The sequence below is a fragment of the Tachyglossus aculeatus genome, chromosome 8, assembly GCF_015852505.1.
Source record: "Tachyglossus aculeatus isolate mTacAcu1 chromosome 8, mTacAcu1.pri, whole genome shotgun sequence".
Classification (NCBI taxonomy): Eukaryota; Metazoa; Chordata; class Mammalia; order Monotremata; family Tachyglossidae; genus Tachyglossus; species Tachyglossus aculeatus.
The window spans coordinates 24,568,212-24,581,186 of NC_052073.1; the positions used below are offsets into that span (position 1 = coordinate 24,568,212).

At 44.1% G+C, this 12,975-nt stretch overlaps 1 protein-coding gene across 4 annotated transcripts in view; it reads right to left on the reverse strand.

Annotated features, from left to right (window-relative positions):
* Positions 1-11,965, reverse strand: part of TOX2 (TOX high mobility group box family member 2) — a 291,212-nt gene extending 279,247 nt beyond the window's left edge. For 3 of the 4 annotated variants that reach the window (XM_038750718.1, XM_038750717.1, XM_038750715.1), the window contains exon 1: positions 11,868-11,965. In XM_038750718.1, coding sequence (XP_038606646.1) covers positions 11,868-11,936 — 69 coding nt within the window. In that variant the 5' untranslated portion in view covers positions 11,937-11,965. Of the gene's footprint in view, positions 1-2,815; positions 2,885-11,867 lie in introns of those variants that run through there. The other variant, XM_038750716.1, reaches the window with a different exon arrangement.
* Positions 11,966-12,975: the final 1,010 nt, after the last annotated feature.

Genomic DNA, 12,975 nt, shown 5'->3' on the forward strand with positions numbered 1-12,975 from the left:
TTGGTAGACAGGTTCCTTGCCTGTAACGAGCTTACAGTCTAGAGGGGGATACAGACGTCACTATAAACAAATGCATTACGGACGTGTACGTGTTTGCTGTGGGGCTGAGGAAGGGGTGGATAAGGGAGCAAATCCAAGAGAAAAGGTGACGCAGGAGGGAGGGGGCAAAGATGAAATGAGAGCTCAGTCAGGGAAGTCCTCTGGGAGGGGATGCTCTTCTAGTGAGCCTGTTCATTCATTCAGTTGTACTTATTGAGTGCTTATTGTGTGCAGAGAACCCTACTAAGTGCTTGGGAGAGTACAATATCACAGGTTTCCTCTGCATGAAGTCTTAACTGAGGGAGGGTGCAGGGAGGCCTCTCCATGAGCCCTCTGGGGCAAAGGAGAAGATGACACAAACCTGTGAGAAATCTTCCCTCCCAGATGATCAATCAATCAATCGCATTTACTGAGCGCTTACTGTGTGCAGAGCACTGTACTAAGCGCTTGGGAAGTACAAGCTGGCAACATATAGAGATGGTCCCTACCCAACAGTGGGCTCACAGTCTAGAAGGGGGAGACAGAGAACAGAGATGAGAACAGAACAGAACAGACAGAGATGAGAACTTGAGAGCACGAAAGCTGTACGCACGTATGAACGATGAACCCACCCCAAATCCCCGATGGAAGACAGCTCAATGGGACCCTTATTTCTCCCCTTGATGGAGCGAACACTGCCTGCCCATAATTCGGTATCCCTGGTAGAGTACAGATAGAAGAGGAACCCTAAAAAAGGGGGTCTCTTTAAGAACAGGTGGAATACCCACCCCCCACCACTCCCCACAGCCTTTTCCTCAAACAGGTCTGGGAAAAGACATTCCCATCTCCTTCCATTGTGGGTCACCCTTTCCCTGACACGGTCGAGAACAGAGCGTGGAAGTAGCGGGACGTCGACTTGGCCAGATTCTTCTGGCAAACTTAATCGTGTTTGGGAGGTCTCCGGGTTCACCGACAACAATATATTACGTCTGTTGGCTTGGGCCTTACTCATCTACTGGGGGGAACCAAGCATTTTGGAAGGGAAAGCAGCTCCTCAGCTTCGTTTTCTGTTTTCCAAGCTCCTCGGAGCCAGGACAATAGCAGCACCTGGTGGCAGCGGTCAGCATCCTATATGTACTTTTTCAGGATACGGTTCACGACAGCACATCTCCGGGGTTCGATCGATCGATCGATCGAGGCCCCTGAGGCCGCCCCTCAGATTCCTCTCTTCACGACACCTCTCGCCGAGCTACAATTCTGCGTATTACCAACAAGCGGCTCAACGCGCTCCCCCATCACTGCGACTCCACTTTCCACCTTAACCTGCCAGCCCGGATAATGAAATCACAGTTGCTGCAAAATTAATGAGTTCTGGAGCAGGGCCCCAGCGAGCAGTCTGGGCTAAGTCAAAGTTTGGAGAAACACATGTTAACTTTTACACCGGGACCCGTCCCTGCAAGATTTTCCATCCTGGCCCTCGCTCAGAGAACATTCAGAGCTGTGCCATTCTGCTTCTGAATATTACGCCCGTTAAAACTCGGGGAGACAGACAGGCTGGGCTTCCTGAGCTACACAACAGCAGACAAAATAAACCACATTTAGGGTTTCCTCTATTGTTTTCTGGGGGTTTTTTTAAAACTCTTTTTGTTATGTTGTGTTTTGTTTTAGACAGACATTGAGAGTTTCATTTAGGCCGCTCCATCTCCGCTCCCAGATGTGTTCTGGAGCCCAATCTTTTGTCATCAATTTTCAGTTTTAATAATTCCTGTCGGGTTCTGGTGCGATGACAAACACAACTGAAACTAAAATGTAAAGTGCGCTTCAAGCTAAAAAATCAACTGAGAAGGGTTTGGGGAATACAATCTCCAATCACCACAGTCCGAAAGACCAACACAAATTCTTTCAATGGGGGAAAACAATTAACCCTGTAATAGCCAAAGCACAGAATGGTTTTACTCCCTGACAAATGACAGTATTTATCCTCGGGAAGAGTTCGCAGCCCGCCTAGATTTGCAAGGGAAATAACATCTTTCAACAGGCACCTCGGCATTCATCACTAAACCTTAAATCGGGTGCATGGTTAACTTCTTTGGGGTCTGGGGGAGGTCAATGGTGGCTTCGACTGAATGGATCTGAAGGCTTCCCCTAACACTGTTCTGTTGCCAACCCTGTTTCTGTGGGGGCGAAGGGGAGGGAAAGAGGAGTGGGAGAAAGTGTGTATGTGTTTGGGTGTCAGGAGGATCCCCCGATCGGAGAGATTTCCAGGAATGGAACCTCCACGGCTTTGGCCTTTTTAGTTAATCAATCAATCAATCAATCATATTTAACCCCTCCTGGCTGGGAGAGAATGCCAGAGCCCCTCTCCCCCCCTTTCATGTGCCCCCCTACCCCCCGCAAATTCAGCCCATGATACAAAACGGGGCATACTTGGGAATGGCCAGGGAATGGCTCCCCGCACTGCCAGGCAAAGAGATCCAGGCTACGACCACTTTCACGGGCGTCCGTCGACCTTATAAAATAGACATCACCCGGGTCTGTTTGTTGCGTCTATCCGCGGTAACTGTGTGTGCCTATATTGGGGGGATGGAGGCTCCCCTCTGCTAAGGGGACTGCTACGAAGGGGGCTAAGAAGCCCAGTGGCACGACTTCACCAAACAAAAAACAGACGATCTACACGCTAAGAACGGCTGCGGAGAGAAGGGAGAGGGGAGAGAAAAGCAACCACAAACATGCCTTTCGGGCAAAATATTTAGAGCAACACAATATACACAGATAAAGCAAACAATAACATACTCACCCTGAAGCACTTTCCTCCTATCCTGTACATTTTCCACCCTGAAACACCGCCAAGCCCACAACAGGCAACAGCGAGCAGCCTCTTCCGAGTGTCTAAAACGCCCCAGATCCTACACAAACCGCACAGCGAACACACAATGCTTCGCACTGTGTTTCCGCCGCAGGGTGGTGGGGAGGAAGGGAAGGTTGGGAAAGCCTGGAGAGGACCTCTCCTGGCCAATCTCTGTTCCCTTTTTTTCCCTCCCCCCTTCCTCTTTAGGCATTAGGGGAGGGGGAAGTAATAATAATAATAATAATAATAATAAAATAATTATGGCATTTGTTACACGCTTACTACGTGCCGGCCACTGTGCTAGGCGCTGAGCGCCCAGTCCAAAAGTCATTAGTGCTATTTTTCTGGGTTTTGAAATTCCCTCCTCCAGGAGAGAGAGAGAGAGAAAAGGAAAGAAAGGGAAAAAAAGAAAACTAGGGAAACTTTAGGAGTTCACCAGCCAAGAAATTGCCAGGTGCCCCGGTTTGGGAGCTCTTGGGGGTGAAAAGGGACTTTTTTAGGATGGATGAAAATGCTGTCCTCGAGGGTCTCCCTTCATTCATATTTTATTTATTGAGCGCTTACTGTGTGCAGAGCACTGTGTTAAGCGCATCTTCTAAAGGCAGGAGGAGGGAGGGACTCTTTGAAGCAATCCAACAAAGTTGATCATGGGTGAGGGCCATCCCCTTTGGCACGTTTAGGGGGGTGCGGAAGGTTTTGCTCATTGTCTGAGCACTCTCGGGCCTTAGTGGGAAGAGCACGGGCTTGGGAGTTGGGGGACCGGGGGGTTGCCATGCTGTGTGACCTTGGGCAAGCCGCTGAACTTCTCTGGGCCTCGGTTTCCTCCTCTGCAAAATGGGGATGAAGGCTGTTGAGTCCCATGCGGGACAAGGCGATTACTCGGGATCAACCCCAGCGCTTAGAACAGGGCTTGGCGCGTAGTAAGCACTTCACAAATACCATCCTTCTAATAAATTATCTGTCAAATGGGAACATTAATTACCTGTAAAACAGGGATGGAGGCTGTGAGCCCCACATGGGACCACCCCATCACTCTGGATCGGCCCCAGCGCTTGGAACAGTGTTTGGCACTTTGCAAATCCCATCCCTGTTGCTCTCCTGCGTGCTTAGGACAGGGCTTCACACCCAGTGGGCGCTCAATAAATTCATTCATTCATTCAATCGTATTTATTGAGCGCTTACTGCATGTGGAGCACTAGACTAAGTGCTGTGACTGATGGGGCAGTCGTTCATTCATTCAATTGTATTTATTGAGCGCTTACTGTGTGCGGAGTACTGGACTAAGCGCTGCGACTGATGGGGCAGTCCATTCATTCAATCGTATTTACTGGGTGCGGAGCACTGGACTAAGCACTGCGACTGATGGGGCAGTCATTCATTCCATTGTATTTATTGAGCACTTACTGTGTGCAGAGCACTGTGCTAAGCGCTTGGGAGAGGACAAATCGGCAACAGAGAGAGACGGTCCCGCCTCGGGACCTCCTCTTGTCAGCGCTTAGTACAGTGCTTGGCACAGAGGCAGCGCATAACATATACCATCATCATCATCCCCATTATTAATATGATGATTATGATGATGATTATTATTTAGAAGCAGTGTGGAATATGACGCTTATGATGATGATTAATATTATTATTATTATTATTATTATTAAGAAGAAGAAGCATGGTTCAGTGGAAAGAGCCCAGGCTTGGGAGTCAGAGGTCATGGGTTCAAATCCCGGCTCCGCCACTTGTCAGCTGGGTGACTTTGGGCAAGTCACTTCACTTCTCAGTTCCCTCATCTGTAAAATGGGGATGAAGTCTGTGAGCCCCCTCCCGTGGGACAACCTGATCACCTTGTAAACTCCCCAGCGCTTAGAACAGTGCTTGGCACATAGTAAGCGCTTAATAAATGCCATCGTTATTATTATTATTATTATTGTCATCATTACTATGCACATAGTAAGTGCTTAATAAATGCCATCATTATTATTATTATTATTTCTAGACTGTGAGCCCGCTGTTGGGTAGGGACCGTCTCTATACGTTGCCAACTTGTACTTCCCAAGTGCTTAGTCCACTGCTCTGCACACAGTAAGCGCTCAACAAATACGATTGAATGAATGAATATGCACATAGTAAGCACTTAACAAATGCCATCATCATTATTACTATGCACATAGGAAGCGCTTAAGTGCCATCATTATTATTATTATTATTATTACTATTACTATGCACATAGTAAGCGCTTAATAAATGCCATCATTATTAGTATCAGGACTGGTCTATGCACATAGTTAATAAATGCCACATTATTATTATTATTACTCTGCACAAAGTAAGCACTTACTAAATGCCATCATCATTACTATTATTATTATTACTATGCACATAGTAAGCGCTTAATAAATGCCATCATCATTATCATTATTATTATTACTATGCACATAGTAAGCGCTCCACAAATGCCATCATTATTCGTATCAGGACCAATCTATGCACATAGAAGGCACTTAATAAATGTCATCATTGTTATTATCATTATTATTATCACTATGCACATAGTAGCGCTCAACAAATGCCATCATTATTAGTATCAGGACCGGTCTGTGCACATAGTTAATAAATGTCATCATCATCATTATCATTATTACTATTACTCTGCACATAGTAAGTGCTTACTAAATGCCATCATCATTCATTCATTCAATCGTATTTATTGAGTGCTTACTGTGTGCAGAGCACTGGACTAAGCGCTTGGGAAGTACAAGTTGGCAACATATAGAGACGGTCCCTACCCAACAGTGGACTCACAGTGTATTATTATTATTGTTATTACTATGCACATAGTAAGCGCTCAACAAATACCATCATTATTAGTATCAGTAAGCGCTCAACAAATGCCATCATTATTAGTATGAGGACCGGTCTATGCACATAGTAAGCGCTCAACACATGCCATCATTATTAGTATCAGGACCGGTCTACACACATGGTTAATAAATGCCATCATTATTAGCATCAGGACCGCTCTACGCACATAGTTAATAAATGCCATCATTATTATTATTATTACTCAGCACATAGTAAGCGCTTACTAAATGCCATCATCATTATTATTATTATTATTATTACTATGCACATAGTAAGCGCTCAACAAATGTCATCATTATTAGTATCAGGACCGGTCTATGCACATAGTTAAAAAATGCCATCATTATTAGTATCAGGACCGGTCTATGCACACAGTAAGCGCTTAATAAATGCCATTATTATTATTATTACTATGCACGTAGTAAGCACTCAACAAATGCCATCATTATTAGTATCAGGACCGGTCTACGTACATAGTTAATAAATGCCACCATTATTATTATTATTAGTCTGCACATAGTAAGCGCGTACTACATGCCATCATCATCACTATTATTATTATTATTACTATGCACGTAGTAAGCGCTCAACAAATGCCATCATTATTAGTATCAGGACCGGTCTGTGCACATAGTAAGTGCTCAACAAATGCCATCATTATTAGTATCAGGACAGGTCTATGTACATAGTTAATAAATGCCATCATTATTATTATTATTACTCTGCACATAGTAAGCGCTTACTAAATGCCATCATCATCATTATTATTATTATTACTATTATTATTATTACTATGCACATAGTAAGCACTCAACAAATGCCATCATTATTAGTATCAGGACCGGTCTATGCACATAGTAAGTGCTCAACAAATGCCATCATTATTAGCATCAGGACCGGTCTATGTACATAGTTAATAAATGCCATCATTATTATTATTATTACTCTGTACATAGTAAGCGCTCAACTAAATGCCATCATCATTATTATTACTACGTACATAGTAAGCACTCAACAAATGCCATCATTATTAGTACCAGGACCGGTCTATGCACATAGTGAACAAATGCCATCATTATTAGTATCAGGACCGGTCTATGCACATACTAAGCGCTTAATAAATGCCATTATTATTACTATTATCATTACTATGCACGTAGTAAGTGCTCAACAAATGCCATCATTATTAGTATCAGGACCCGTCTATGCACATAGTAAGCGCTCAACAAATGCCGTCAATATTAGTATCAGGACCGGTCTACGTACATAGTTAATAGATGCCATCATTATTATTATTATTACTCCGCACATAGTAAGCGCTTACTAAATGCCATCATAATTATTATTATTATTATTATTACTATGCACATAGTAAGCGCTCAACAAATGCCATCATTATTAGTATCAGGACCGGTCTGTGCACATAGTTAATACATGCCATCATTATTAGGATCAGGACTGGTCTATGCACATAGTAAGCGCTTAATAAATGCCATTATTATTATCATTACTCTGCACGTAGTAAGCGCTCAACAAATGCCATCATTATTAGTATCAGGACCGGTCTGTGCACATAGTAAGTGCTCAACAAATGCCATCATTATTAGTATCAGGACCGGTCTACGTACATAGTTAATAAATGCCATCATTATTATTATTACTCTGCACATAGAAAGCGCTTACTAAATGCCATCATCATTATTATTATTACTATTATTATTATTACTATGCACATAGTAAGCGCTCAACAAATGCCATCATTATTAGTATCAGGACCAGTCTGTGCACATAGTAAGTGCTCAACAAATGCCATCATCATTAGTATCAGGACCGGTCTATGTACATAGTTAATAAGTGCCATCATTATTATTATTATTATTACTCCACACATAGTAAGCGCTTACTAAATGCCATCATCATTATTATTATTATTATTACTATTATTACTATGCACATAGTAAGCGCTCAACGAATGCCATCATTATTAGTATCAGGACCGGTCTATGCACATAGTAAGCGCTCAACAAATGCCGTCATTATTAGTATCAGGACCGGTCTGTGCACATAGTAAGCGCTCAACAAATTCCATCATTATTAGCATCAGGACCGGTCTATGCACATAGTAAGCGCTTAATAAATGCCATTATTATTATTATTATTATTATTATTATTATTATTATTATTATTATTATTAGTATGCACGTAGTAAGCGCTCAACAAATGCCATCATTATTAGCATCGGGACCGGTCCATGTACACAGTTAATAAATACCATCATCATCATTATTATTCCGCACATAGCAAGCGCTTACTAAATGTCATCATCATTATTATGATTATTATTACTATTATTATTATTACTACGCACGTAGTAACCGCTCAACAAATGCCATCATTACTAGTACCAGGACCGGTCTATGCACATAGTAAGTGCTCAACAGATGCCATCATTATTAGTATCAGGACCGGTCTAGGCACATAGTAAGCACTCAACAAATGCCATCATTATTATTATTATTACTATGCACGTAGTAAGCGTTCAACAAATGCCATCATTATTAGCATCAGGACCGGTCTATGCACAGAGTTAATAAATGCCATCATTATTAGTATCAGGACCGGTCTAGGCACATAGTAAGCGCTTAATAAATTCCATTATTATTATTATTACTATGCACGTGGTAAGCGCTCAACAAATGCCATCGTTATTAGCATCAGGACCGGTCTATGCACATAGTAAGTGCTCAACAGATGCCATCATTATTAGTATCAGGACCGGTCTAGGCACATAGTAAGCACTCAACAAATGCCATCATTATTATTATTATTACTATGCACGTAGTAAGCGTTCAACAAATGCCATCATTATTAGCATCAGGACCGGTCTATGCACAGAGTTAATAAATGCCATCATTATTAGTATCAGGACCGGTCTAGGCACATAGTAAGCGCTTAATAAATTCCATTATTATTATTATTACTATGCACGTGGTAAGCGCTCAACAAATGCCATCGTTATTAGCATCAGGACCGGTCTATGCACAGAGTCAATAAATGCCATCATTATTCGTATCAGGACCGGTCTAGGCACATAGTAAGTGCTTAATAAATTCCATTATTATTATTATTACTATGCCCGTGGTAAGCGCTCAACAAATGCCATCGTTATTAGTATCAGGACCGGTCTGTGCACATAGTAAGCGCTCAACAAATGCCATCAATATTAGTATCAGGACCGGTCTATGTACACAGTTAATAAATGCTATCATCATCATTATTATTATTATTACTCCGCACATAGCAAAGCGCTTACTAAATGCCATCATCATTATTATGATTATTATTACTATTACTATTATTACTACGCACGTAGTAACCGCTCAACAAATGCCATCATTACTAGTATCAGGACCGGTCTGTGCACATAGTAAGTGCTCAACAAATGCCATCATTATTAGTATCAGGACCGGTCTAGGCACATAGTAAGCGCTTAATAAATTCCATTATTATTATTATTACTATGCACGTAGTAAGCGCTCAACAAATGCCATCGTTATTAGGATCAGGACCGGTCTATGCACAGAGTTAATAAATGCTATCATTATTAGTATCAGGACCGGTCTAGGCACATAGTAAGCGCTTAATAAATTCCATTATTATTATTATTACTATGCACGTGGTAAGCGCTCAACAAATGCCATCGTTATTAGCATCAGGACCCGTCTATGCACAGAGTTAATAAATGCCATCATTATTAGTATCAGGACCGGTCTAGGCACATAGTAAGTGCTTAATAAATGCCATTATTATTATTACTATGCCCGTAGTAAGCGCTCAACAAATGCCATCATTATTAGCATCAGGACCGGTCTGTGCACATAGTAAGCGCTCAACAAATGCCATCAATATTAGTATCAGGACCGGTCTATGTACACAGTTAATAAATGCTATCATCATCATTATTATTATTATTACTCCGCACATAGCAAGCGCTTACTAAATGCCATCATCATTATTATGATTATTATTACTATTACTATTATTACTACGCACGTAGTAACCGCTCAACAAATGCCATCATTACTAGTACCAGGACCGGTCTGTGCACATAGTAAGTGCTCAACAAATGCCATCATTATTAGTATCAGGACCGGTCTAGGCACATAGTAAGCGCCTAATAAATTCCATTATTATTATTATTACTATGCACGTAGTAAGCGCTCAACAAATGCCATCGTTATTAGCATCAGGACCGGTCTATGCACAGAGTTAATAAATGCTATCATTATTAGTATCAGGACCGGTCTAGGCACATAGTAAGCGCTTAATAAATTCCATTATTATTATTATTACTATGCACGTGGTAACCGCTCAACAAATGCCATCGTTATTAGCATCAGGACCGGTCTATGCACACAGTTAATAAATGCCATCATTATTAGGATCAGGACCGGTCTAGGCACATAGTAAGCGCTTAATAAATTCCATTATTATTATTACTATTGTTATTATTATTACTATGCACGTAGTAAACGCTCAACAAATGCCATCGTTATTAGCATCAGGACCGGTCTATGCACACAGTTAATAAATGCCATCATTATTAGGATCAGGACCGGTCTATGCACATAGTAAGCGCTTAATAAATTCCATTATTATTATTATTGTTATTATTATTACTATGCACGTAGTAAGCGCTCAACAAATGCCATCATTATTAGCATCAGGACCGGTCTATGCACAGAGTTAATAAATGCCATCATTATTAGTATCAGGACCGGTCTAGGCACATAGTAAGCGCTTAATAAATTCCATTATTATTATTATTGTTATTATTATTACTATGCACGTAGTAAGCGTTCAACAAATGCCATCATTATTAGCATCAGGACCGGTCTATGCACAGAGTTAATAAATGCCATCATTATTAGGATCAGGACCGGTCTAGGCACATAGTAAGCGCTTAATAAATTCCATTATTATTATTATTGTTATTATTATTACTATGCACGTAGTAAGCGTTCAACAAATGCCATCATTATTAGCATCAGGACCGGTCTAGGCACATAGTAAGCGCTTAATAAATTCCATTATTATTATTATTACTATGCACGTGGTAAGCGCTCAACAAATGCCATCGTTATTAGCATCAGGACCGGTCTATGCACAGAGTTAATAAATGCCATCATTATTAGTATCAGGACCGGTCTAGGCACATAGTAAGCGCTTAATAAATTCCATTATTATTATTATTATTATTATTATTACTATGCACGTGGTAAGCGCTCAACAAATGCCATCGTTATTAGCATCAGGACCGGTCTATGCACACAGTTAATAAATGCCATCATTATTAGGATCAGGACCGGTCTAGGCACATAGTAAGCGCTTAATAAATTCCATTATTATTATTATTACTATGCACGTGGTAAGCGCTCAACAAATGCCATCATTATTAGCATCAGGACCGGTCTAGGCACATAGTAAGAGCTTCATAAATTCCATTATTATTATTATTACTATGCACGTAGTAAGCGCTCAACAAATGCCATCGTTATTAGCATCAGGACCGGTCTATGCACAGAGTTAATAAATGCCATCATTATTAGTATCAGGAACGGTCTAGGCACATAGTAAGCGCTTAATAAATTCCATTATTATTATTATTGTTATTGTTATTATTATTACTATGCACGTAGTAAGCGTTCAACAAATGCCATCATTATTAGCATCAGGACCGGTCTATGCACAGAGTTAATAAATGCCATCATTATTAGGATCAGGACCGGTCTAGGCACATAGTAAGCGCTTACAAAATGCTATCATTATTATTATTATTATTATTATTATTATTACTATGCACATAGTAAGCGCTGAACAAATTCATTAGCATGAGGCCGGGTCCGTCCCGGGTGCGGTGCGGGGGTGTCCTGGTGCCCCCCGCCTCCGGACCGGAGAAATAAGTTGCTGCTTTTTCCAAAGTGTCCCGGCCGAGGAGGAGCGGAGCGTGTAGCAGAGGGTGGGCTCTCGCGCACACACACACACACACACACAGACACACACACACACCCCGCTCCATCCTCGCACCTCCCCCGAGCGGGGTGCTGAGCCCTGGGCTAAGCGCTGGGGCGGGGGGGGGCCCTACCTTGTTGCAGTGGAAATAGTCCAAGGGGCCGAGGCAGGCGGGGTCGGCGGGGTAGAATCGGACGTCCATGGCCGGGCCGCGGGGGCAATCGCGGAGGCCGTGCAGGAGGAGGTGGCGGCGGCGGAGGAGGAGGTCCGATCCTGCCGGTCCTGCCGCCGCTGCTGCTGCTGCTGCTGCCGCCGCCCGCCCCCCCTGTGCGCCTGCGCCGACCGGGAAGGGAGGGGGGGGGGGGCCCGCGGGAGCGCGCCTGGCTGGGAGCTGGGGGCGCGCGCCCGACCGCGCGCGCGCGCGCTCTCTATTGTTCCCGGCCACGAGCCCCGCCGGGGGGCGCTACGGAACTCCGCCCCCCACCGGCCTCCCCTCCTCCCTCATAGGCCAAGGGCTCACACACCCCCTGCCCACCCCTAGGTCCTCCCCTCCACCCCCTCATCTTCCCCTCCACCCCCTGCCCAGCCCCAGTTCTTCCCCTCCACCCCCAGGGCCTCCCTTCCACCTCCTGCCCACTCCCAGATCTTCCCCTCCACCCCCTGCCCACTCCCAGTTCTTCCCCTCCACCCCCTGCCCAGCCCCAGTTCTTCCCCTCCACCCCCAGGGCCTCCCCTCCACCTCCTGCCCACTCCCAGGTGTTCCCCTCCACACCCTGCCCACTCCCAGGTGTTCCCCTCCACCCCCTGCCCACCCCCAGTTCTTCCCCTCCACCCCCTGCCCACCCCCAGTTCTTCCCCTCCACCCCCTGCCCACCCCCAGTTCTTCCCCTCCACCCCCTACCCACCCCCAGACCCTCCCCTCCACCTCCTGCCCTTCTAGACTGTGAGCCCGCTTTTGGGTAGGGACCGTCTCTATGTGTTGCCGACTTGTACTTCCCAAGCGCTTAGTACAGCTCTTCACACAGTAAACGCTCAATAATACGATTGATTGATTGATTGATCTCCACCCCCAGGGCCTCCCCTCCACCCCCTGCCCACTCCCAGTTCTTCCCCTCTCCCCACTGCCCGCCCCCAGTTCTTCCCCTCCACCCCCTGCCCACCCCCAGTTCTTCCCCTCCACCCCTTGCCCAGCCCCAGATCTTCCCCTCCACCCCCTGCCCACCCCGAGACCCTCCCCTCCA